A 27,509-nucleotide genomic window follows, 5' to 3' on the forward strand; every position below is an offset into this window, starting at 1 on the left:
ACCAGTTCACTTCTCTTTCAATTGGTTACTCTAGTAAATTAAAAGATAAAAAGGTTGTTGGCCTCTTTGCCAGGGCCAATCCTCACTTTATCTGTAGTTGAGGACCTAACAAAACTTACTTGTATCGTCTTAGGGACTAGCCACCCTTGGCTACAGGAATTCCAGTTTGGTTCCTACAGGAGGTGTTCTGTCTCTAAACCCTATTGATGGCAATATATTTAACTGTTGGCCAGGTTTGTGACACCATTTTGGAGATCCATCTTTAAGGCCTTTTAGTGCAACTGTATCTTTATACTGTCCCTAAGCTGAAGACCAGAGTATGAAACTACCTCTCTTCCTTCCTTGGCTATTGCCTTCCCCACAACTGGATCTGATTATAATAATTTGTTGTATAACTTTTTTTAGAGCAGAACATTTCTTTCACAGTAATTTCCAGTTTGGTCTCCAGCACTACTGTGAGATTTTCATTGGCCATTCATTACCTGGGAGAATGTTCCTTGTGACTCCCTGTAGTGATCCTGCACCTTTGGCAACAGCCTCTCCCTAATCTTACCCATTCCATGTCTCATGACTTGGTCCCCTTGGATCCCACCTTACTGTTCACCCTCCCTGACCTACTCCTGACAATCAGAAAATGGTAAACTTTGTGCTCTTGGACTTCCAGCCCAAATATCTCTAGAATTTAATTTACCAGGGAGTGGTCACTTGGGAATAAGCTGAATGGATAGGGAAATCACATCAAACATACTTCTCAACAGGTGGTAACTTTTCCATCACACGTATATCCCTATTGGCAGGTACCTAAGATGTACAAAGTGGGTATGTGATGGACATGGAAAGGATGGTGTCGTTTGGCTTGTTTAGCTTTCTGGGGTCTATGTGAGCAATGGTAGCACCCAGTGGGTATAGCAAAAGGGGAATATGCCAGTGTATATAATTTTTTGCATTCTATTAAAATAGATACCAATTCCTTGTCTTTTGTCGATTTTTTCTTTTCCTGCCACACTCACTGCTTTTTTTATTAGTCTTGAAGTGCTTCTCAAAATTTGGAAAATATTCTTTCTTAATTTTTGAAATCTCTAAAAGAAAAGGCTGTGTGGAAATTACTGACTGGTCTGATGCCTATTTTAACTGTACTTTTAAAAAGCAAATCTAATGTTTATAGATACAGGCTGACTCTGAGTGCATTAGGAAATTTATGTAATCCGGACGGGCGCAGTGGCTCATGCCTGTAATCCCAGCACTTTGGGAGGCCGAGGTGGGCGGATCATGAGATCAGGAGATTGAGACCATCCTGGCTAACACGGTGAAACCCCGTCTCTACTAAAAAAAAAAAAAAAAAAAAAAAAAAAAATACAAAAAATTAGCTGGGTATGGTGGCGGGCACCTGTAGTCCCAGCTGCTTGGGAGGCTGAGGCAGGGAAATGGCAAGAACCCAGGAGACGGAGGTTGCAGTGAGCCGAGATTGTGCCACTGCACTCCAGCCTGGGAGACAGAATGAGACTCCATCTCAAAAAAAAAAAAAAAAAAAAAAGAAAGAAAATTTATGTAATCCCTGTAATTCTATACAGATATTCCTCAATTTATGATAGGGTTACATTCTGATAAGTCCATCATAAATTGAACACATTATAAGTTAAAAATGCATTTAATACATTTACCTTATCCAACCTGATAGCCTAGCCTACCTAAATGTGCTCAGAACACTTACATTAGCCTACAATTGGGCAAAATCATCTAACACAAAACCCATTTTATAGTACAGTGTTGCATATCTCATGTAAGTTATTGAATATTGCACTGAAAGTGAAAAAACAATGGTTGTGTTAGTACTCGAAGTATAGGTTCTACTGAATGCATGTTGCTTTCACACGTTGTAAAGTTGAAATATTGTATGTTGAATCATCCTAAGTCAGGGACGATCTGTATTTTAAAGTAAACGAGGGGAAATTTCACAATTAAATGTTTAAGTTTGAAATGTGGGCAAAGTTCCAATTGAATGTTATATAAAAATTATTTTACATAGCCATGTGTGTCATACTTAGAAAGTCTTTGTTTACATTTCTTGCTCTATCTGGAGAGAAACATTCATTTTAAAATTGGTTTAAGGGCTACACATGATTCTTGGGTCATATGTTTAATGACTGTTCCATATTTAGCTATTGTTTTTTTCCTATCAGACTCCCTTATATCTGTTATGATGTCCAGGGAACAGTTCTAAGCAAAATAAGGTGAAAGGCTTGTATCATTGAGCACCTTTCTTCCTTGTTCCATTTCCTAAGTTATAGGGGTGTCAATGTAAATTGCAATGCCCCTATTTCTTTCCCATTTCTTCACCCAGTTCTTGTAACATTCAGTTGTTGGAGCCCTTCCTCTGTTAGACAGGGGCATCTTTTCTAAGTAGTATGCAGGGAATACTCCTGGGTAGTTAGGCAGAGTAAGAGGCTGAGTTAGGTTAAGTAAGGTATCCTATTGAGAATGATGTTGGGGGTTAGAATGAGGGGGAGAAAAGCGAGAAGGAAGAATGTTGATGGGAAAAGAGCCCAGGAAATTGATTAGTTCATAAGAAAGTGAGAAAAGTAGAAAGTACCAGGTACATGGGGCAGGAGGATCTGGGAAAATGCTTTAGGTCTTTCTTATTTAAAGTTACAAGGCTACAATTAGTGATGTCTGTGGATGCATTTAAAATGTTTTGAGAGTGTACAGTCTCTTGTACACTGTCTAGGGACAGTATTTAGCTCTCATTTGAATGGTATCTGAGGTACAGTTATGTCTGAAGTTCTATCTTTTGATAACATAGTCAGCTGAGGTGAGTGGTTCCATACTTTTGACCTGTAAGCTATAAAAGCACAACACATTCTACCATGATATAAATATGTTGCAATACATAGGCCAGTGTTATGGGGCAAGTTAAAGTTAGGATTTTTCTGTGAACTTATTTCTGAATGATTTTCTACCAAACAGCCCCACTCTCCTGCTTCATTGTTGACGTTTTTTATACCAGTGAATTTTTTATACTGAGAATTTTTTATACCAGTGGCTTACTGGCATTAATTACTTAATGTTAGAAAGTACTGATTAGAAGGAAAAAGCTATTGCATTGAAAGAAGGAAACATAATAGATTAAGTTGTAAGTATATGTGGGAGATTTTGTTTTATTTTTGATGTATGGAAATAAATGGTTAAGTTGCTAAATTCAGGAGAACGTGTACCAAAGAGCAAAACATTAGGAAAACAGATGATAGGAAGGAGGAGGAGGCTGTAGCTTGTTTACATTCGAGTGACCACAAGACTGTTCCAAGCCAAGAACACAGCTGGAGTTTGATGAAAGGGAGTTGAGTGCTCAGCTGAGACTGAGCATATAGGAATCTTTCTTGGATGCCTCATGTTTTGAGCCCCTTCTTTGTTTCATTATACTGAGAAAAGCCACATGCAAGTATAACAAACAATTATGTGGCCAAACAGCATATGGCCTCTCCTGCTGGAAATGAGGAGGAGGAGGACTTGAGAAGAAAGAATTGAGGTTGGCTAAATAGACAAAGAATGAGCTTACGTGGGAACAGACTGTGTTGTAAATAAAGGCATTGCAGTGTTCCAGCACTGTGCTTGTTGTATTGAGCCTGAAACCTTGAGAACTTCTTGGGTGCCAGTGACCTGTTGTTCTCTCTCTGGTTAACATGGCCTTAGTCAATATAAACGAACCAAATGTTTGTGAACCAGAGCCATGTTTCTTCCTCTGGCCTGTTTGATGCCAGCACCTCCTGGAATGACACAGTAGGACCAGGAGGCAACATAGCATTTTCTCTTGGTGGCTTTTGTGACGTTACTTGTGTTATTAGGAACCATGTTATCTTCCCTCTGTGACTGCTTTCCTAGCTACTTGATGCCACCAAGGAGCATCCAGCGCTTCTTAAAGTTTTAGGATAGGTAAAAGGAGGTGTCAGTAGTAGATTTAAAATGTATAGCTCTAGCAGCTGTGTTTCTACCTACTACTTGCTGAAAGGTGTAATATTGTAAATGTTTGTTAAAATACTAGGGTAGAGTTTCTGCTTTTTCTTTCTGTAAAGCCTGAACATTAAACCAGGCTGGAATGCTAAAAGTAAGTTGATAAATACAGGAGTTAGGGAGATGGCGTGCCTAAAAAAATCCCATGGTGAACCGAATAGACACTTTAGCATAAAACAAAATTAAGAATTGAGAAATATTATATATGGAAATAAATAGCTGGTCCAGAAAATGTAGACCATCTGTGCCAGTATTTTACCTGATTATTTGGAAAATTAGCAGTATAAGAAGCATTCTTTTTGCAGGCTGGATTATTTGGATGATTTTTTCTATGTATAAGTAGCATCTATGAATTCTTTCTTATCTCCCTCTCTGAAATTAATTTACTATGACCTGTGCATATCACTTGATTTACTAATATTCATGTACTATATTAAGGGCATGTATTTTAGACTGCTAGAGATTCCCAAAGTAATTTTGACATTGGTTTTGGAAATATGATAGTATATATGATTGTATCTTAATAATGATTAATATTCTTAGAATTTTAATATTTTAAAGTAAATAATGGAGGGCTTGAAATTATTATTCCGCTCTTCTTTTCAATATATTATTTTCTCTACTTATTCTGAATCTATATCCAAGCTCTATCTCTTACTAGTTGTGTCTTTTGGTAAGTGACCTCATTTCTCTGTGATTTAGTTTTCTTATCTGTGGATAATAGTGTTATTGTGGTTATCAAATGAGTTCAGAAAAGTTCTTACAACAGTGCCTGTGCATAGTAAATGCTTTATATTTTCCATTACTGTAATACAGATGATAGATGGCATCGTTTTTTTTTCAGATTGGGCCACAATAATTGGGCCACATAAAGTACTGTTGACTTTTCTATTTTTCATCACTCCTTGTATTTCCTTCTGTAAACTAACTGACAGGCAGCTGGTGGGGTGTCAGGGCCTCAGCAAAACAGGAAACAGGCACATTTGACCAGGGGACCAAAGCAGAGCCCAGCCACGTAGACTGGCCCAGAATGGCCAGAGGAGAAGGTGGGAAGGCTGCAAGGCCGTTCTCACCCTGGGTGCTGGACATGATCTAAAATCACCGTGCTATTCTGGAGCTCATTGGTTGGTGCAATGAAGCTCCTCATCTCTTTCCCTCCCTGTCAAGAATAGGCTAGGGTGGAACTGAGCCTCCTCCTGACTCAGAGGAGCTGAGGGAAGGCTGCAGCTGAGGGAAGGCTGTGGCTGGCGAGGAGGTAACCACGTGTTCTGTATCAGGAGGATGGTGAAAATGAAATAGTGCAAATAACAGCAAAAAATGGAGTTATGCAAAGAGGTGAAGGAGTCATGAAGAACTTTAAGATTTGCCAGGGATAAGCCCCATGCCAATATATAATGTTTTCATAACTTTGAATTGCCAATATGTACATTTTCACTGGGGCAGTGATCACTAAAAGTGATTTCAATTTCTTAACCAATATAACATTAAACAAATGTAACTTTTTACCACCTACAAAAATAAGTGTAAGAGATTACTATTCTTCTTTAACCAGCCTATGCCCAAAATGGAAAGCAAGTTTGGCTCTTAAATCACATTCTTAATTTTGTTGTCAAGTCATTATCACAGGAAATGTGTATTTCTTTTATAGCTACTTACATGACAGCAATAAACTATTGGAAAACATAGCAGAAATCAAATCCAGGAATGCCAAGCTTACTACAGTAGGACAGATAATTTCTTTGTCTTATATGAAGCCTGTTGATATTTTCATCATGGAAGTTGTGATTGTTATAACAAGTAACAATAAGAAGTTATTTTCTATTAAAAAATGTTTCAACCTTCTTAATATTAATTTCCATTGTGACGACAAAAAGTTTGTCATAGAAATTAAAGATGAATAAATGTATCTTATTTTTTAGAATCTTAAATGATTTTCACTTTGAGATTAGCAAATGTGAATTTCCATGTTTTGTGACCGTCTGTCTACTTCCTGTATTAAAAATAGAGTCAGAGGCATAGTAATGTAAGTCTGAGCCCTCTTTGGTACATATTAAATTATGCACATCATTTAGCCAAATGTAAATGATATGGTGAGTGCCTCCTGAGTAAATAATTTCCATTACTTATCAGATTGAGCCATCAGATGATTCTGAAAATACTCGTCATGCTTTCAATGGCATTTTCTCTGGAGTGGACTGTTTGACTGCCAAGTTACAACCAAGAACGAAATTTCTGTTTCCCGGTACATTGTATCAAAGGTTATCAAGTGTATTTGAAAATCACTGATAATTTTTCCTAAACTGTGACTGAAACTAGGCTAAAGATAAGTTAAAACTTCAGTCATTTCTAATGATTAATTAACATAGTCTCGAAAACTTTTTTCTGTTTGACGTTTCTTTCCACTAATTTATTGTTTCGAAGTCTGGTATTCCATACTTAACCTCCTATTTTCTCTTCTAATGTTACGTTGCATAATTGAAATGTCACTTATACTGGATACAATTATAAATATGAAGCTCTTAAAAATATGTCTCGTCCCTGTTAGGTTTAAGGCAAAAATAACCTTCTAAGGACTAGACCATCACCAATCATATTCAAAACTCCAGGGTTGCAACACCCATAGCATGATTTGTTAAAGATACCTCACATATTTTTCTTCTACATATGAAATAATCCTAACTCTTAGCCTTTATAGATCAAATTTAACAATTTTCATGATATCTTTTGAACCCTCCTAACATTGTATACCTCCATTGATAGTTAAGTAATAGTGCCTGGGGTCTGGCCTATGATGAAGGGTCTGGCCTATGATGAAGGGAAGCAGGGAATAATGTGGGGGGTCCACAACCTGAAAATAATGCCATCACCCAGCCTTTTTAGCTTTAAAATATAATCTTGGAGGATGATGCTTCTGAAACTATTTTGCCATCCCAGTGGATTCATTCAGAAAATAGGGCCCTTCTTAGTCTTACCCTAAATGATCCACTTTTGAGGTCCCATTTATTTTCTCAGAATCGTAGTCTTCCTTTTTTTTAGTATGAAAGAAAACACCACGTGCTGCAGCTGGATGGTGAGATCAATTCAGAGAAATTTTATCAGAAAACCTGCCCATTGTGCACATGTACCCTAAAACTTAAAGTACAATAAAAAAAAACTTCAAAAAAAAAAGAAATATATTGCCACACAAAAAATTTCTCCAGAGAATGAAGATCATGTTGAAATTGTAATATATATCAGACAATGCAGAGTCTTAGCTATTTCTAGGTTGTTTATTACTGAAGATTTTTCTGATCAGGGCATATAATTTCGGTGCCTTCAAAAGGTATCATGCCTTTTTGAACCATAGCTCTCCCTATAAATTATGAGTTAAGGAATTAATTCCGTTTCACTTGCTAGTAAAAATTAACTCGTAAAGACTCATGTTGGAAGTCATCTGTGAAAAATTCTTGCAAAACAGTTAGCATTTACCTTTTGCTGAAATTAAATTAATAAGCCTAGAAGATTAGGGTCAATCTCATGTTTTATTTCTTTAAAAAATGACATTTTACAAAATGGAACTGAAGATTATAGCAATAGTGGCTAGTCGGTGCTGCATTGGTTTCTTGAAAACTGAAGGTTCTTATTTGTCTGCTGTGTTATTGCCAGCCTTCTCTCCAGTCTGAAGGAATGACTTTCTCCAACCTGCACACCCCTACACACACATATACAAGCATTTAGAAGACAAGAATGGTTGGTCATTTTCCATTTACTTAGAATGTTTTTTATTCTTGAAATGTTATCTCGAATAAAGTTATTATATAAAGTTCACTAATGATAATAACTGTGTGTATGTGTGTGTTTCTGTATAATTTATTATATTTCATTGTTTTAAGCACTTTTATAAATGAACTTACTTAGTCCACATAACCCTTTGAGGTAAGGGGGAGAGATTAGGAGTCCAGTTTTAGACACTGAACAAAAACATACATCAATAGAAACATGTTTAATATGATATTAAAAACTAAGATCAACCTAAATGTCCAACAGTAAATAATTGGATGAATAAATTATGAGACTTTCATGCAATGAAGTACTATGGAGAAAAATATTTGGCACATCTGTATATTATTTACTGACACGACATATCTGCTGAAAATATAAAGCTGGTTATCAAATAGTACTCAGGGAACAACCACATTCTATAGAAGAGAAAAAATGTACTTTGTATTGGCATAGGAAAAACTAAACACAAAACTATAGCAGTGGCAGTTTGTAGTGATTTAATAATTTTGCTTTTATAAATTTTTTCCATTAACTAGTTTTCTAAATAAGTTTTTGTCACTGAAAAGAGAAAATATATATTCTAGTTACTTTAATCTTATGGACTGTATTTTGGGACTCTGAGGCTGAGTTGCAGGGCCATTGTATAGTATAGCAGAGGCAGATATATTCTTTCCCATGTTTTGGGGAACTACAGAGGTACCAAGGGCATCCCACTGTAATTTTTCAACAACAAGCTGTTTCTGCTAAGAAAATACACTGAAAATAAGGAGAAGCAGATAGAGAAGACTTTGGAAGATCCACTGACTTCCCTGCTCCAATTCCAGTAATCTTTAATTGTCTTTCAGATGATTCTCACATAAGGAATTTAAAAATTACATCCATCTTATTAGGGCATTTTTCCACTATAAAATGTTAAGATCCACCTTACTTTTTAAAGATTTATAGTATTTTATTTTTTCCTACCTTACTTTAAAAAAATGTATCTATTTCGCTGGGCGCGGTGGCCCACGTCTGTAATCCCAGCACTTTGGGAGGCTGAGGCGGGTGGATCTTGAGGTCCGGAGATCAAGACCATCCTGACTAACACAGTGAAACCCTGTCTCTACTAAAAATACAAAATTTTTTGTGGTGACACAAAAAATACAGGCGTGGTAACACGCACCTGTAGTCCCAGATACTCAGGAGCCTGAGGGAGGAGAATCACTTGAACCCAGGAGGCGGAGGTTGCAGTGAGCCGAGATCGCGCTACTGCACTCCGGCCTGGGTGACAGAGTGAGACTCCATTTCAAAATAAATAAATAAATAAATAAATTTATCCATTTCTCCATTTTTGTTGGAGATGATTAGTCTTTCCTTGGTATCTCAAAATTTTAACTCAGTATACTTTATTATTTCTGGAGCTTAAAATGTATGAAGTTCTGAAAACTGCCAAATTTAAACCTAACACTCTTTATTGATAGTTTTTTAATACAACTCCTTCTAGGTAGGGAGACTTGAAAAACAACTTCACAACAATTTTATTGTTGTATATCCATTTCAAGTGTCGGTAGGCAGTGGTGTAACAAGGTAGTAATGTAATAATCAGGTTCTAAGAAAGTGATGTAATTATGAACTGGCTGCCTAGGTGAAATGATTGATTGATTGATTTGTTTTTTCATTTCAAGGGAGTGAAAAAAATAGATCCTGATTTATATGAAAAGTTTATCAGTCACAGATTTGGAGAAGAAATATTATATCGCATAGATCTTTGCTCCATGCTGAAGAAAAAACAAAGTAATGGTTATTATCACTGTGAATCTTCCATTGTGTTTGGTGAGTGTCATTTAAAAATTATTTATTATCTTTAATTTTTGTGGCATCACTTTTATCTTGGCAAATATTTAAACTTAGTTGTATACGTTTTTCTGAATGATATACTTTCCTAAATATTATGTTTTGACAATGATACATTGAAAATTTTCTGGAGCATTTTTAGTATTTATATTGATCACTTAAGACTTTACTACCTGTAGTTTTTATACTTCTGGCTTTAAATATAATTATAATGAAGTCTGGAAAGATTGATTTAGAAATCATTTCGATTTAATTTTATTTCATGAACATGAAGAAAGCATTTTCTCCAGGGAAGGCCTCCGTGACCTTCCACACCTGGCATTTTTGTATTTGCTGCTTGTAATTACGAACAGAATGATTCCAGCCAGAAAGTTTCACCTTGAGAAGAGAAAATGTAGGTGGCCTGCAAAAATTGAAAACTTCACTTTCTTCTCTAAAAAAGATGTTTTGAGGGGAAGCAAAGATTCATACATAAATGCATCTGTCAGATGGCATGAGATGAGACAGACTCATATAAAACTGTGTTTCCAGGTGGAAAGTGTGTACACTTATGGAGATCTTTCATCCAGAATAGAGCTATACTACACTTTTTGCAATGTGAACGTATTTCAAAGCAGCCAGCTCTGTTGTGATTCAGATTTATTATTTCAAACCAGACACTATTCTTTTAAAATTGTGAACTTCAAGACAACCTGATTTATATGCTTTTAAAGTAACATGAAAATACTCAAGACAAATACATGCATACCTTGTTTTATTGTGCTTTGCTTTATTGTGTTTCACAGATATTGCCTCAAAAAGACAGTTTATTTATTTATTTTTAACAAATTGAAGGTTTGTAGCAACCCTGTGTCAATTGTCTTTCTGGGCCATTTTTTCTAACAGCATGTGCTCTTTTTGTGTCAATTACATTTTGGTAATTCTCACAGTATTTTAGACTTCATTATTATTATGTCTGTTATGGTGATCAATGATCTTTGATGTTATTATTGTTACTGTTTTGGGGCATCGCCATATGAATTGTATTCATATAAGATAGCAAACCAAATTGATAAATGTGTGTGTTCTGACTGCTCCACCGAACAGACATTCCCCTGTGGAGAGTCGTACATCTCTTACCTTAAATCAAAAGCTAGAAATGATACATTGGAAGGACATGCAAGAAAAAAAAAGCTAGAAATGATTAAGCTTAATGAGGAAGGCATGTCAAAAGCTGAAATAATCCGAAAGCTAGGCTTCTTGTACCCGTTAGCCAAGTTATGAATGCCAAGGAAAAGTTCTTAAAAGAAATTAAAAGTGCTATTCCAGTGAACACCCAAATCAAAAGAAAGTGAATTAGCCTCATTGCTGATGTGGAAAAAGTTTTAGTGGTCTAGATAGAAGATCAAACCAACCGCAACATTCCCTTAAGCCAAAGCCTGATCCAGTACAAGGCCCCAACTCTCTTCAATTCTGTGAAAGGTGAGAAAGGTGAGCAAGGTGCAGAAGAAAAGTTGGAAACCAGCAGAGGCTGGTTCATGAAGTTTAAGGAGAGAAGCTGTCTCCATAACATAAAAGTGCACGGCGAAGCAGCAAGTGCTGATACAGAAGCTGCAGCCAGTTATCCAGAAGATCTAGCTAAGGTTGTTGATGAAGGTGGCTGCTCAAAGCAACAGATTTTCATTGTAGACAAAACAGCCTTCTATTGGAAGAAGATGGCATCTAGGATTTTCATAGCTACAGAAGAGAAGTCAATGTCTGACTTCAGAGTTTCAAAGAACTGGCCGACTCTCTTGTGAGGGGCTGATGCAGCTGGTGACTTTTAAGTTGAAGCCAGTGCTCATTGTCCATTCCAAAAATCCTAGGGACCTTAAGAATTATTCTAAATTCAGTCTGTCTGTACTTTATAAATGGAACAACAAAGCATGGATGACAGCACATCTGCTAATAGCATGGTTTACTGAATATTTTAACTACTGCTCAGAAAAAAAAATTCTTTTCAAATGATTACTGCTCATTGACAGTGCACCTTGTCTCCCAAGAACTCTGATGGAAATGTACAAGGAGTTTAGTGTTATTTTCATGCCTGCTAACACGGTGTCCATTCTGCAGCTCATGGATCAAGGAGTAATTTAGACTTTCAAGGCTTATTATTTAAGAAATATTTTTGTAAGGCTATAGCTGCCATAAATAGTGATTATTCTGATAGATATGAGCAAAGCAAATTGAAAACCTTCTGGAAAGGATTCACCATTCTAGATGTCATTAAGAACACTTAACGATTCTTGGGAGGAAGTCAAAATAGCAACATTAATAGGAGTTTGGCAGAAGTTGATTCCAGCCCTCATGGATGACTTTGAGAAGAGATTCAAGACTGCATTGGAGGAAGTAACTGCAGATGTGATAGAAACAGCAAGAGAATGGCTGGGCGCGGTGACTCACGCCTGTAATCCCAGTACTTTGGGAGGTCGAGCTGGGCAGATCATAAGGTCAGGAGATTGAGACCGTCCTGGCTAACACCGTGAAACCCCGTCTCTACTAAAAATGCAAAAAATATTAGCCGGGCATGGTGGCGGGCGCCTGTAGTCCCAGCTACTCGGGAGGCTGAGGCAGGAGAATGGTGTGAACCCAGGAGGCAGAGCTTGCAGTGAGCCGAGATCACACCACTGCACTCCAGCCTGGGTGACAACGTGAGACTCCATCTCAAAAAGAAAAAAAGAAAAAAGAAAAGAAATAGCAAGAGAACTAAAATTAGGAGCGAAGCCTGAAGATGGGATTGAATTGCTGTAATCTCATGATAAAACTTTAGTGGATGATGAGTTGCTTCATATGAATGAACAAAATAAGTGGTTTCTTGAGATGGAATCTACTATTGGTAAAGATCCTTAAACATTGTTGAAATGACAACAAAGGATTTAGAATACTACATTAACTTAATTGATAAAACAGTGGCTTTAAAGGGTTTGAGAGAATCAACTCCAATTTTGAAGAAGTTTTACTGTGGGTAAAATGTCATCAAACAGCATTCCATGCTACAGAGAAATCTTTCATGAAAGGAAGAGTTGATTGATGCAGCAAACTTCATTATTGTCTTATTTTAAGAAATTGCTACAACCACTCCAACCTCCAGCAAGTACTACCCTGATTAGTCAGCAACCATCAACATCAACAGACAAGACCCTCCACCAGTAAAAAGATTATGACTTGCTTAATGCTCAGATGATTGTTAGCATTTTTGGCAATAAAGTGTATTTAAAGTAAAATGTGTACATTTTTTAGATATAATATTGCATATTTAATAGACTGCAGTATAATGAAATATAATTTTATATGTACTAGGAAACCAAAAAATTCACGTGGCTTGCATTATTGCAATGTTTGCTTTATTGCAATAGTCTGGAACTAACCCATAATACCTCTGAGGTATGCCTGTATATGTAGCTAAATATTGCAAGGTCTTTAACCAAGGTAATTTATCTCCAAATCAGCTGGAAGAACACCTATGGATGTATACATCCTGAAAGAATCTTAATACTGACGTTTATTAAAGCATTTAAAAAATGTTCGAGAGACACAATTTTACTTCCAAATTTTCATTAGAGATCTTCAGAGGTCCTCATTTTACCTTTCAAAGACTTCAGCTATTTTAAACAGAAGATATTCAGTATGTCGTTTGAATTTTATATTCTGAAACATCTCAAGTCTATTTTAAGGAGAATTTTCATCTTTTCAGCATCTCTGTAAGAGAGCTGTCTTCCATCCAAGTTTTGATGCGGACCAAACATTTCTGTTTAGGTTCATTGTAAATGGAAAATTTAGATACTTCTTGTGTAGGACAGATTTTGGCCGGCTTCCCCTGTCTTCTCTGCCAACCTTATAAGGTCTCTTACAAGGCCAACCTTATAAGAGTTGCAGTGCCTCATTACCTCTCTCACTCCTGTTAAAAAAAAATTAGGAATATGTTGATATTGCTGAAAATATTGCAGGACTGGCATTATGAAGCTTATATCATAGATTACCTAAATTGCCACTGGACAGTTCTGTTCAGCCTGCCACCCCCCATCACTGTGTTCAAGCCAATGAGATTTCGCTTTCATTGCTCTTTTTCAGTTTATAGTCTCTAAATTTCCCCTTATGTGAGGTAGTTTCTCCAGATCTTTCCATCAAGCTTCTTTATTGCTGTTAAACTTTCTAATTCAAAACAATTTTGCCTTTTTCAAATGCTGCCAATCTTGTATCCCCATGCCAATCATTTCACATTGTTTTAAAAAATGATTTTTGCTTATTACAAATGCTTTCGTGGGTCACATTTGGTGATGACAATATAAACTTTAAAATCATATGTGCATCTAAAGTGATAATTTATTGTTATAATTAACCAAGTTTAATGTACACTAGAGTTCATTTGCTTATAGATATTATTGATTTTATCAATCTTGCCTATATTTTATAACAATATTAGATTTGGGATACTTTATTTGTTAATCAGATTTAATTGGCCTACCTTGGTTTGGCTTCTCTTTGATTTGATCCTAACTCAAATTTAATGTCAATTTCTTGAGGCTTGAGTCAACATTTTATGGTATACATTAATACCGTGGGACAGATTTCTGATCTTAAGATATTATTCAGAGTTCTAGGATAGAAGTTGGGCCTCAGGGACACTGAGAACTTCCTGATATTGTTTGTAAAACTTTGTATGTAGGTACATATGTGAATTTTTCTGGGCAGATAATTTAGCCCTCATTAGATTTGCATATTTCCTATCTTTGTTAATGGTACATTCTTGGAGAGTGCTAGATTACAAGTCACTGATTTTCTCTTCAGCCATCTCTGTTATACCATTTAAGACATCTTAAAAAAAAATTAGTGAGTATATATGCTACATTTGTAAGGTTTCCAGTTGATTCAATTTTTTTTTTTTTTGAGACAGAGTCTTGCTCTTTCACCCAGGCTGGAATGCAGTGGCTTAATTTTGGCTTACCACAACCTCCACCTCCTGGGTTTAGGTGATTCTCCTGCCTCAGCCTCCCGAGTAGCTGGGACTACAGGTGCACGCCACCATGCCTGGCTAATTTTTTTAAATATTTTTAGTAGAGACAGGGTTTTGCCATGTTGGCCAGGCTGGTATCGAACTCCTGACCTCAAGTGATCCACCCAGCTGTGCCTCCCAAAGTATAGGGATTACAGACGTGAACCACTGCACCTGGCCTCCAGTTGATTCACTTCCGTGTTTTCCTGTTCTATTCTTTGCTTCATGGATATTAATTCTTCTGTCATGTCTTTGAGGATTTCAATACAGTCACTTTTTAAAGTTCTTTTCATATTTAAAAAAATTCTGTGATTCCTTGGGAATGAATTCTTGTAGTTAGTCTTCTGTGGCCCTCAATTTCCTCTAGTGCTTTTTAGGTTTTTTTTGGAGCTCGTCTTATTGTGCATGTTTTCCCCTCAGAAACCCATGTGGGTTTTGTGGTTGTCACAGCCCTGGTCCCACAGGGTACATTGCTTTGAACTGAGTTAGGAACTGGCAACCACAAATCATCCTCATCCATAAGGAGTTGGGATTCCTTCTTCTGGATTCTGTTACCAATTTGTGAGTTGAGAGTAAAGATATTAGCCTTTTGTTTGCCATATTGGCTTCAAATATTTTCCAGGTATTATGTTGCTTTTAATTTTGGACAAGGAATTTTTTATATTAAGTGTTAAGTTTTATCAAATTATAGGTGAAAATTTCTCTTATGATTTATTTCATGACCATTATGATTAGCATTATCTTCAAACCAAAGATTTGATATATATTCGTTCATATTTTCTTCTAGTTTTTTTTGTTTTTGTTTTTCCGTGTAGGCTTTTAATTTACCTGACATGATCATTAATATAGGTTCTCATACACCCAGGAGAAACTCATAAATCCAGTTCTATTTTATGCATTTTAAATTTTATCCATTAATTTATTCATTTTTAGTGCACATGAAGTAGGGATTTAGTTTTAGAAATTATTTTCTAGGATTTCTTTCACACCCCATCAAATCTTTTACTGTGTGTCTCAGAAATCACAGATTAGCAGCCTTACATGTACTTGATTGAACAGGGGTTTTTGTTTTTTTATAATTTTTTATAATATAGTACTTGCCAATACTAGTGTGATTTTATATTAAAATAGTACTTGCCAATACTAGTGTGATTTTATATTAAATCTGGATTTCCACCTTCTTCTGAACAATCAGATGAGGTGCCCACATTACCACATTGGTCTCACATTCTTGCATGGCACTACAGTTTCCTGGATGGAGTAATAGGCATTGTGACCTTGAGCGTAGCTATCTTTTATCATCCCACTTACCCTGTTGTTCTTGTACAAATCTGTTTACCTTTACACTGCCTACTTGGCTCCTGAGGGCATCTGAGTTTGTACCTCCTGCCAGCTGTTGCCTGCTTTACATTTCTATGGTGAACATTTTCCTCTTAATCTTCTGCCATTGTATACCTTTATGTGGAGCATTAGGAGAATTTGGTAGGATATGGTGGCAACATTCATATTTTCAGATATAAGAAAAGGTACATTTTAGTTGTTTCACTCAAAGCTTTGGGTGACATTGTGCCTACTTGTCATTGGGCTATAACTGTGCAAACCGCACTGCACTAATCAGCTAAAATTCAAATAATTAATAAAAAAGTGAAAACCCTACTTCTTTTTGGTGAAAACCAGGAATGAAATATGGCTCAGATATTTTAGGATTATGAAAGCTGTTCTCTGTGAGCTACTTACTCGAGTTGGGTGAATTAATTTTTCTCAGGCAGCTATGTTCCATTTATATTTCCCTTGGGAATGTAATTGACTAAATGACACCTTTTGTAAGATTGATGAGCAATTTAGTGCTTGCAAAGACTAGTTTACTTTCAGCTGTCAGACATATCTTATAGGAGGCAGTGGGGAATTTGGAAAGGTCTGGAAGTTTTTTGTTTGTTTGTTTGTTTGTTTGCAGTCCAGTATATTTATAACTTCTGCAAGCAGAGGTAGAAACAGAATTATTTTCTGGGAACACTGTTTCTTTGCTTAATAATTATTATTCAACATTAATGAATGTTACTGAACGTGTACGATGTGCCTACTTCTCTCTGGGGTATCATGTGATACAGAGAAGTATAAGACATAGTCCTTAAGAGTGATACAGAATCACCGGACAGCAAAGACTACATCTGAGAAATGGAGGAGGAATAGATGAATAGGGCTTGTCTATAATAATAATGGGATTTGATAGGACACAGTGGAAGCTTATAATTTTACCATTTAGTAGGAGAGTAGGGGGATGGGGAGTAGCAGAATTCAGCTGAATGGGATGAGATTGAGGAGCAGAGCGATAGTTAATAGAGAAAGGAGACTTTCTGGAGCAATTGACTTCATTGCTTTAATGGCAAAGACCACAATTACTTTTGCACCAACCTGATACAATGAAAGAGAAGCAATGGATTGGGAGGCAGGGTGGAGACATTAATAGTGATAGACAACACTTTGATTGAACCCGCAGTTGAGTTAGCTGAGGAAGCTGCAGAGTGGGAGGTTGCTAGGTTTGCAGGTATGAGGAGTTGGTGAGGGGATGGACATAGTTACATACACTGAGGCAGTGAATGTGTAATACTGAGTAGACAGATGTGAGATAAAAAGAGTGATGTTGCGCTTGCTTCAGCGGTACATACACTAAAACAAGGATGATGTTTAATACTCAACAACACAAGACTGAGTCCTGAAGATAAGACCGTTAATTAATTTCAGACTGTAGCATAAGAGGCCAGGAGGAGGATGGGGTTGGGCCAAGCATAAACTCAATAGAAGAAGCAAAGATCTTCATTGACATGGTGATAGACCAGGAAAGAGTTCTAGATAAGTTAGTGCCATATAGCTGTAGTTTAGTCAGAATGTATCCAGTGCTAAATAGGCCAGAACAATGGGATATCATGCTCAGACTTTATGGGCTGAAACACTAAGGATAATTCTGAGTGAGTACAGTCAATGAATTATTCCATTTAGATGTCCTTGCTTTTTGAGAATCACCCTTCAGACACTCAGACAGCCTAGATCAGTCTTAAAAGGCTTGTTAGTCTTAAAAGACTTGTCGTGGTTGACCCAGGGATTTCTAGTAGTCATATGAGGGCAGTAGTTCAGCCAAAAAGAAAAGACCTTTTGCCTTGCTTCTGAGGTTAGAGTCCTTTTGACTGAGGAGACCCTCTTCTCTGACTCTGACATCCTTATCTTCAGTGCTCCTTTACCCTTAGGGGCCAGGGCAGAGATGAGTTGCCCACATCAGGATGTTGCCCAGTTTTAGTATGTAGGCATGGGGATCTCCTTTATGGAAGATAGTAACCATTGTTTGATGCTGCAGTAAGGTGTAGGAGGAGAAGGAAATTAATTTTTTCATTGAGTGAAAGGCATAGCTAGGAAAAAAAGGTTTTGAGCTTTCTAGAATCCTTAAACCTCGACCTTTGATAAATAATAAAATTTGAAAATGTTGAATTTGAAAATGTGTGTATTGCTTAAATGCAATATGCTCAGTGGAGGGGGCATTGGTGATAGATATATGCATGAATGCCTTCCTTTTTTTTAATTTGCTTTTTGCAGTAGGAATATGTGCCTCATTGTACTTATCTTACACATGATTTAGTATTCTAATCATTTACAAGGCTGTACTTTTGTTGGTTTTTTTTTTTTTTTTGAGACGGAGTCTTGCTCTGTCGCCCAGGCTGGAGTGCAGTGGCGCGATCTCGGCTCACTGCAAGCTCCGCCTCCCGGGTTCACACCATTCTCCTGCCTCAGCCTCTCCGAGTAGCTGGGACTATAGGCACCCGCCACCACGCCCGGCTAATTTTTTGTATTTTTAGTAGAGACGGGGTTTCACCGTGTTAGCCAAGATGGTCTCGATCTCCTGACCTCGTGATCCGCCCGCTTCGGCCTTCCAAAGCGCTGGGATTACAGGCGTGAGCCACCGCGCCCGGCCTACTTTTGTTGGGTTTTACTTTATTTTTTATTTTTATTTTTTTGTAGAGATGGGGTCTCCCTATGTCCGGGCTGGTCTTAAACTCCTGGGCTCTTGCCTCAGCCTCCCAAAGTGCTGGGATTACAGGTGTGAGCCACCATGCCTGGCCTGGGTTTTAAATTCTTTTAAAATACACTTTAGGTTCACCAGTTCTTAGAATTTGGCCCATGGATCCCTGGTGGTCCTTTAGATACTTTTAGGGGGTCAGTGAGGACAAAACTATTTTTATAAAAATAATAAGACGTTATTTGTCTTTTCCATTGGGTTAACATTTACATGCAAAAGCAATGGTGAGTAAAACTGTGTATGGCCAGTATGAATCTAGACAGTTGCAACCAAAAAAAATTTTTAAAGGCAGTTTCACATAAGAGTGTTCTTGCTGAGTAGCAAAAATTATTAATTGCATTTAATCTCAACTTCTAAGTGTATGTATTTTTAATGTTCTGTGTAACAAAAATGGGAGGTATGCGTGAGGCACTTTTGCTGCATATTGAAGTAGGTCGACCCAAAGAAACGTGTTTGCATGATTATTTAAGCTGTGAGCTAAAGTAGCCCCTTTCTTCCATGGAACACCATTTTTTCTTGAAGAATGATTGAAGGACAAACTTGTTTTCATATTTGGGTGTTGACAGGCATTTTCTTGCAAATAAACAAGTAAACTTGTCACAGCAAGTACAACAACTGACATTATTTACTGCTAATCATAAAATTCAAGCTTTCAAGCAAAAATAGAAATTTTGGAAAACTCACATATATTATCAGGTGCTTGACAGAGCACACAGTAGGGTAATGAACTTCATTTTCTCAGTTTGTTTTGTTTTGTTTTGTTTTGAGATGGAGTCTGTCTCGTTGTGTTGCCCAGGCTGGAATGCAGTGGCGCGATCTTGGCTTACTGCAACCTCTGCCTCCTGGGTTCAGGCGATTCTCCTGCCTCAGCCTCCAAGTAGTTGGGATTACAGGTGCCTACCACAGTACCTGGCTAATTTTTGTATTTTTGGTAGAGACAGGGTTTCACCATGTTGGCCAGGCTGTTCTTGAATTCCTGACCTCAAATCATCCACCTGCCTTGGCCTCCCAAAGTGCTGGGATTACAGGTGTGAGCCACCATGCCTGTCTTCCCAGTTTGTTTTTATCTATCACATTCTCTGTGAGGTATAACTTATATGCAAAACCTGCACATACTTAAAAGTATACAACTAGATAACTTTTTACATATATACATATGCCTGTGAAACCATTATTGCCTTCAAGATGCTGAACTTTCCATTACTCCCCAAAATTTCCTTACGTCCCTTGCCAAGCCATGCTTAAAGACTTTTCTAGGGAGATGGGGGTGATATTAATTAATGTGTTTTTAATGTTGCTGCAAAGGACGTGGTTTTGTTCTTTTTTATGTCTGTGTAGTATTGCATGATGTATATGTATCCCATTTTCTTAATCCAGTTCACCGTTGATGTGTACCTAGGTTGATTCCATGTCTTTGCTATTGTGAATAGCAAGCACAGTGATGAACATATGAGTGCATGTGTCTTTTAGGTAGAACAATTTATTTTCCTTTGGGTATATACCCAGTAATGGGATTTCTGGGTTGAATGGTAGCTCTGTTTTAAATTCTTTGAGAAATCTCCAAACTGCTTTCCACAGTGGCAAAACTAATTCACATTCTCACCAAAAGTATGTAAGTGTTCCCTTTTCTCTACAGCCTGAGCAGCATCTGTTCTTTTTTGACTTTTTATTAATAGATATTCTGACTGGTGCGAGATAATATCTCATTGCAGTTTTGATTTGCATTTCTCTGATGATTACTAATGTGGAGCATTTTTTCATATATTTGTTGGTCACTTGTATGTCTTCTTTTGAGAAGTATCTGTTCATGGCCTTTGCCCATTTTTTAATGAGTTTTTTTCTTTTACATGTTGATTTAAGTTCCTTACAATTTCTGAAAATTAGACCTTTGTTGAATGCATAGTTTGCAGATATTTTCTCCTATTCTGTAGGTTGTCTGTTTACTCTGTTGATAGTTTTTGCTGTGCAGAAGTCCTTTAATTAGGTCCCACTTGTCAATTTTTGTTTTTGTTGCAATTGCATTTGGGGACTTAGCCAAAAATTCTTTGCCAAGACCAATGTCGAGAAGGGTATTTCCTAGGTTTTCTTCTGGGATTTTTATAGTATACATGTTACTATAAAATCATGCATGGAGAAAAGATCCATTAAAAATTCAAGATAGATCAAGAATGTAGAGTATAAAAAGTTCCTTGGTATGTTTTAAGATTCTACATTGCAACTAAACTTGAAGAAACTATAACTTGTCATGTTTTGGTATAGTATCAAAGAATATCCACAATTATCTTAATTTAGTAAATGTTTATGAATATAACCCACATAAACTAAAGCTCTAGGTGGGTGGGTAGGGGTGTTGCCAGTCATTTTGAAGAGTATAAAGGAGTCCTGAGGCCAAAAAGGTTAAAAGAAACCTCTGCTTTAGTTCATGGGTCCAAGGAAACCATGAAAAAATGTAATCTGTAGATAGTTAACTTAATTTTGATCAATATTTTCAACACTTTCTTTCATAAATTAATTTTGATGGCTATTAAGCTATCTCCATGTCAAATATGAATTGGTTTGATAACTCTCTAATTTTTTTCCCCTCCTTTAATTTCCATTTGAGCATTATGTGGTAAAAATGTAACAAGTATAAAAATGCCCCAGACAGACAGGAGCATATCTATGTGAAATGACTCATTTAAAAATCATTATTATGTGAAATAGATATTATGTAATACAGGAATGTCTCTTGTATGATAGGCAGGACCGAAACATTTGCCTTTTTTTTTCTTTCTTTGCACAGGCTAACAGGGATATGATTAAGAAAATTTCATCTCTACTTAGACTAGGGATTAAGGTGAATTTATTTCAAGCATTTTAGAAGAGGGAACAGTGAAAAAACAGTTTATTATCTGAGAGAACTGTATACTTTTTTTTCCACTTGAAAATTTAGCAGTTAGAAATTTTCTCTGTTAAAATTATGGAGTAATTTATTTAATAAGAGCTGACTACAAGGTATTTCCTTATTTATTTTATGACATACAAATTGGGTGACCATATGATTTATCATCCAAATGGTATACTTGTAAGTGTAAAAGGGGATCTGTTACTTACTAGGCTGGGATAAAAGAAGAAAACCAAGACTATTCTGGCTTAACTGGGACTTAGGTCACCCTACCTAAAAAAGTATAATGTTCTTGAAAAAGTGGAACCTTTGACATGCTAAATACTCTATTTTAATTCCAGTCTTGTTTCTTTTTGTATCCTAAGTGTGCCCTTTATAGGTTTCTCTGATGAAACATGCCTTCTAAAAAGAAAATGTTTAAAATTTGTTGTTATATGCCCCTAATAAAAATGAAAAGCAACTAATAATTGGAACTCTCAGCTTACTTCTTTACATCTGCCAAAGTTAGATGAAGCTTTGGGATAATTAACTGAGAAAATTAATCTTAGTGATGGCTCACTGTATTTTAACTGGTATATCAGCTATTAATCTGGATGCTAACACAAAGTGGCAGCTGTGGCTCAGGCTATTTTGAAAATCCAACCGTCTGTTGGTTTCAAACCTTACGATTTATATTAGACATCTTAGGAACCCTGCATATTAAAGGGGCAGTGCTAAGTTTATCTGAAAAATTAACCATCACTACTAAAATGATGCAGTAGTAAGGTATTTCATGAGTTATTTGTGGAGCCTTCAGTTGGAAGTTTATTCTAAAAAATATGAAGGTAAATACTGAATTCCAAATAAACAGGAAAAATAAAACCATGTGAATGAAATTCTTAGCGTGCAGAGTCTGGTCAAACAAAGCCATTAACATAATAATGAATTAATAGTTGCCAAAAGTTATGGCTGCCTAGTCCATAACATTGCCTCATTGCCTCTGAACACATTTTTCACCACATTAATTGATGTTTATTAATGTTTTAAAAGTGCTTACCACAGTGCTTGACATATAGTGTTATGAAATCATTACTGGCCGGGTGGTGGCTCACACCTGTAATCCCAGCACCTTGGGAGGCCGAGGTCAGGAGTTAAAAACCAGCCTGGCCAAGATGGCGAAACCCTGTCTCTACTAAAAATACAAAAAGAATTAGCCAGGCAATCCCAGCTACTTGGGAGGCTGAGGCAGGAGAATCACTTGATCCTGGGAGGCAGAGGCTGCATGAGCTGAGATCACCCCACTGCACTCCAGTTTGAGGGACAAAGCAAGACTGTCTCGAAAAAAGAAAATGTTACTTATTCATATTGATAGCATTGCTAGTCATATAGAATACTTATTGCAATCATATTCTTTCCTAACATCAGAACATCAGTTTTCTATTATTTATTATTATTGTTTATAATATTATTATTTATAATAATAATATTTATTATTAAAGATTTGCATTATTCCTAATGCTTTCCTTAAATCGGCGTGTGATCAACACTGGTGCATTTCAAAAGTAAAGATGCTTATATGTGTGTGTATATATATAACTTATGTATACAATATTTTATATCATAGGCGAAGATAAAAACTTGGTTTAATTTTTTTGACTGGAAAAACAAAGTTGGCAAATCTGTATAATATAGTGTTATTAAAAAAAATACTTGCTAATGTGGTGAAATCACAATAGACAGACTTGTAAAACTCACTAAATTCTTCTCTATTTCAGTGAAACATGGAGGAATTGGAGAGGATCTAGAATAGTAGAAAGGGACGGAAAAGAGCTCAAACTACAGAGGAAAGCATAGTGACCAGAAGTTCCTACAACCAGGCAGGCCTTATTCTAATGGTCACTGCCACTTCCCAGTTTCCAGCTGTGCAACTTTTTGCACATTTTTAATGACTCGAAGCCCAGTTACCACATTTATAAAATGGGCATAATAATAGTTGTTACTTCATGAGGACTGAATGAGATAATGCATGAAAATCTCTTAGCATCATGCCTGGACATACTCAGTGTTCACTAACTGGTGCCTATTATTATTGTGGTAGAATTGCTACAAATTGTATATAGAATTTTTAAGCCCAGGACAAACAAGGCTCAAGAGTGACTTATGGTAGGGTTAGTCTAAGAAAAAGAAAATGTCCATTTCTCCTTAATCTTACTAGGAGTACACTATTCTAGGCATTACGAAAAACCTTGAACTCTAAAGGATTAAGATACTAGAACAAGGTGTTAAGGGATTTGTAAAATATCTTTACTATCTTTTAAGATGGAAAAGAGCGTATCATTTATGAGGTTATCTAATCTGGAGGTCTGAATTACCTCATGAAGTTTCTTCTATCATTAGAATTTACGAAACCTCTATTTTGCATTAAATTGTATTTTAGTTTTTGTCACAGCTAGACCCTGATTACTATTGGATCTCTGATTAATTGGAAGAGAGGTTTTTAAAATCTAATTCAGTTGCATCCTTTATTGTTATATAGTTACTCTTAAAATATGAATGGGGGTAGTGAAGTATGATTAGCGAGTAAATAGGTCTTGGTTGTCACACTGGCAGAGTGATTTAGGATTCATCGATATTGCTTGAGTTACCAATTCATTCATAGCTCCCTGCTGGCATTTGAAGGATTGCTGACTACTGTGCACATAAAGGCTTCTCCTTTAAAACTTTAAAACTTCTTCAGTTCAATTTTGGTTATTATAATTTATTTGTGCAACTTATTGAACAGATATATATTGAGGGTACCAAGTGCCAAGCATTATGATGTGTATTTAAGATCAAAGATGGTAGGCAAACACAGCCGTGCTCTCAGAGTTTACTTTCTAGTGGGAAGTCATGCAAACAAACAATTAAAATTTAAAGTGATAATGACTGTAATGAAGTTAATGGGAACCAAGTGAGGGTGCTTTTAATGCTGCCAGAGATTGTCAGGACAGGCTGCACGGAAGAGGAAAGTTTTGAACTGAAAATGAGAATGTTCAGTGTGGAGGGAGGAAAATGAAAGAGAGATTTTCCAGGCCAAGAAAGCAGCATAAGCGACCCAGTGAAGTCTGCGGGGACGTGTAATTATTTCACTCTGCACATGAATTACCTATCTTTAAGTAGTTCAGATCTTTTTTTTTTTTAGTTTTAAATATTTTTACGTGCTTTTTATATGTACGCTTTTGTTTCTATATGTTAACCATTTTCTTCTCTCTCCTGTCCATTTTTATTTTATATGCAAGCTATTGGAAGTTAACTTTACAATTCAGTCTTTTTTTTATGATACAACTAGTAATTTCTTAAGACCGTAAATTCCATTACAGTGACCCTGGTTGGCAACTCTATAAAGTTTTGGGCTACTTGTCATGTGGTTTTGATTTACATTTGTCTAATGATCAGTGATGGTTTATTTTATTTTATTTTTATTATTTCTTTTTTTATTATACTCTAAGTTTTAGGGTACATGTGCACAACGTGCAGGTTTGTTGCATATGTACACATGTGCCATGTTGGTGTGCTGCACCCGTTAACTCTTCATTTAACATTAGGTATATCTCCTAATGCTATCCCTCCCCCCTCCCCCCACCCCACAACAGGCCCCAGTGTGTGGTGTTCCCCTTCCTGTGTCCATGTGTTCTCATTGTTCAATTCCCACCTATGAGTGAGAACATGCAGTGTTTGGTTTTTTGTCCTTGCGATAGTTTGCTGAGAATGATGGTTTCCAGCTTCATCCATGTCCCTACAAAGGACATGAACTCATCATTTTTTATGGCTGCATAGTATTCCATGGTGTATATGTGCCACATTTTCTTAATCCAGTCTATCATTGTTGGACATTTGGCTTGGTTCCAAGTCTTTGCTATTGTGAATAGTGCCGCAGTAAACATACGTGTGCATATGTCTTTATAGCAGCATGTTTTATAATCCTTTGGATATATACCCAGTAATGGGATGGCTGGGTCAAATGGTATTTCTAGTTCTAGATCCCTGAGGAATCACCACACTGACTTCCACAATGGTTGAACTAGTTTACAGTCTCAATAACAGTGTAAAAGTGTTCCTATTTCTCCACATCCTCTCCAGCACCTGTTGTTTCCTGACTTTTTAATGATGGCTATTCTAACTGGTGTGAGATGGTATCTCATTGCGGTTTTGATTTGCATTTCCCTGGTGGCCAGTGATAATGAGCATTTTTTCATGTGTCTTTTGGCTGCATAAATGTCTTCTTTTGAGAAGTGTCTGTTCATATCCTTTGCCCACTTTTTGATGGGGTTGTTCGTTTTTTTCTTGTAAATTTGTTTGAGTTCATTGTAGATTCTGGCCTTTGTCAGATGAGTAGATTGCAAAAACTTTCTGCCATTCTGTAGGTTGCCTGTTCACTCTGATGGTAGTTTCTTTTGCTATGCAGAAGCTCTTTAGTTTAATTAGATCCCATTTGTCAATTTTGGCTTTTGTTGACATTGCTTTTGGTGTTTTAGACATGAAGTCCTTGCCCATGCCTATGTCCTGAATGGTATTGCCTAGGTTTTCTTCTAGGGTTTTTATGGTTTTAGGTCTAACATTTAAGTCTTTAATCCATCTTGAATTAATTTTTGTATAAGGTGTAAGGAAGGGATCCAGTTTCAGCTTTCTACATATGGCTAGCCAGTTTTCCCAGCACCATTTATTAAATAGGGAATCCTTTCCCCATTTCTTGTTTTTGTCAGGTTTGTCAAAGATCAGATAGTTGTAGGTATGCGGCATTATTTCTGAGGGCTCTGTTCTGTTCCATTGTTCTATATCTCTGTTTTGGTACCAGTACCATGCTGTTTTGGTTACTGTAGCCTTGTAGTATAGTTTGAAGTCAGGTAGCATGATGCCTCCAGCTTTGTTCTTTTGGCTTAGGATTGTCTTGGCAATGTGGGCTCTTTTTTGGTTCCATATGAACTTTAAAGTAGTTTTTTCTAATTCTGTGAAGAAAGTCATTGGTTAGCTTCATGGGGGTGGCATTGAATCTATAAATTACCTTTGGCAGTACGGCCATTTTCACGATATTGATTCTTCCTACCCATGAGCATGGAATGTTCTTCCATTTTTTGTATCCTCTTTTATTTCATTGAGCAGTGGTTTGTAGTTTTCCTTGAAGAGGTCCTTCACATCCCTTGTAAGTTGGATTCCTAGATATTTTATTCTCTTTGAAGCAATTGTGAATGGGAGTTCACTCATGATTTGGCTCTCTGTTTGTCTGTTATTGGTGTATAAGAATGCTTGTGATTTTTGCACATTGATTTTGTATCCTGAGACTTTGCTGAAGTTGCTTATCAGTTTAAGGAGATTTTGGGCTGAGACGATGGGTTTTCTAGATATACAATCATGTCATCTGCAAACAGGGACAATTTGACTTCCTCTTTTCCTAATTGAATACCCTTTGTTTCCTTCTGCCTGATTGCCCTGGCCAGAACTTCCAACACTATGTTGAATAGGAGTGGTGAGAGAGGGCATCCCTGTCTTCTGCCAGTTTTCAAAGGGAATGCTTCCAGTTTTTGCCCATTCAGTATGATATTGGCTGTGGGTTTGTCATAGATAGCTCTTATTATTTTGAGATACATCCCGTCAATACGTAATTTATTGAGAGTTTTTAGCATGAAGGGTTGTTGAATTTTGTCAAAGGCCTTTTCTGCATCTATTGAGATAATCATGTGGTTTTTGTCGTTGGTTCTGTTTATATGCTGGATTACGTTTATTGATTTTCATATGTTGAACCAGCCTTGCATCTCAGGGATGAAGCCCACTTGATTATGGTGGATAAGCTTTTTGATGTGCTGCTGGATTCGGTTTGCCAGTATTTTATTGAGGATTTTTGCGTCGATGTTCATCAGGGATATTGATCTAAAATTCTCTTTTTTTGTTGTGTCTCTGCCAGGCTTTGGTATCAGGATAATGCTGGCCTCATA

The 27,509-nt window shown here is 36.7% G+C and overlaps 1 protein-coding gene across 3 annotated transcripts in view; it reads left to right on the forward strand.

The window, feature by feature from the left end:
* Positions 1-27,509, forward strand: part of AKAP7 (A-kinase anchoring protein 7) — a 156,033-nt gene that overhangs the window by 81,123 nt on the left and 47,401 nt on the right. For 2 of the 3 annotated variants that reach the window (XM_003255709.3, XM_030809685.1), the window contains exon 7: positions 9,432-9,579. In XM_003255709.3, the coding sequence (XP_003255757.3) occupies positions 9,432-9,579 (148 nt within the window). Of the gene's footprint in view, positions 1-9,431; positions 9,580-27,509 lie in introns of those variants that run through there. The other variant, XM_030809687.1, reaches the window with a different exon arrangement.

Source organism: Nomascus leucogenys, chromosome 3 (assembly GCF_006542625.1).
Source record: "Nomascus leucogenys isolate Asia chromosome 3, Asia_NLE_v1, whole genome shotgun sequence".
Lineage (NCBI taxonomy): Eukaryota > Metazoa > Chordata > Mammalia > Primates > Hylobatidae > Nomascus > Nomascus leucogenys.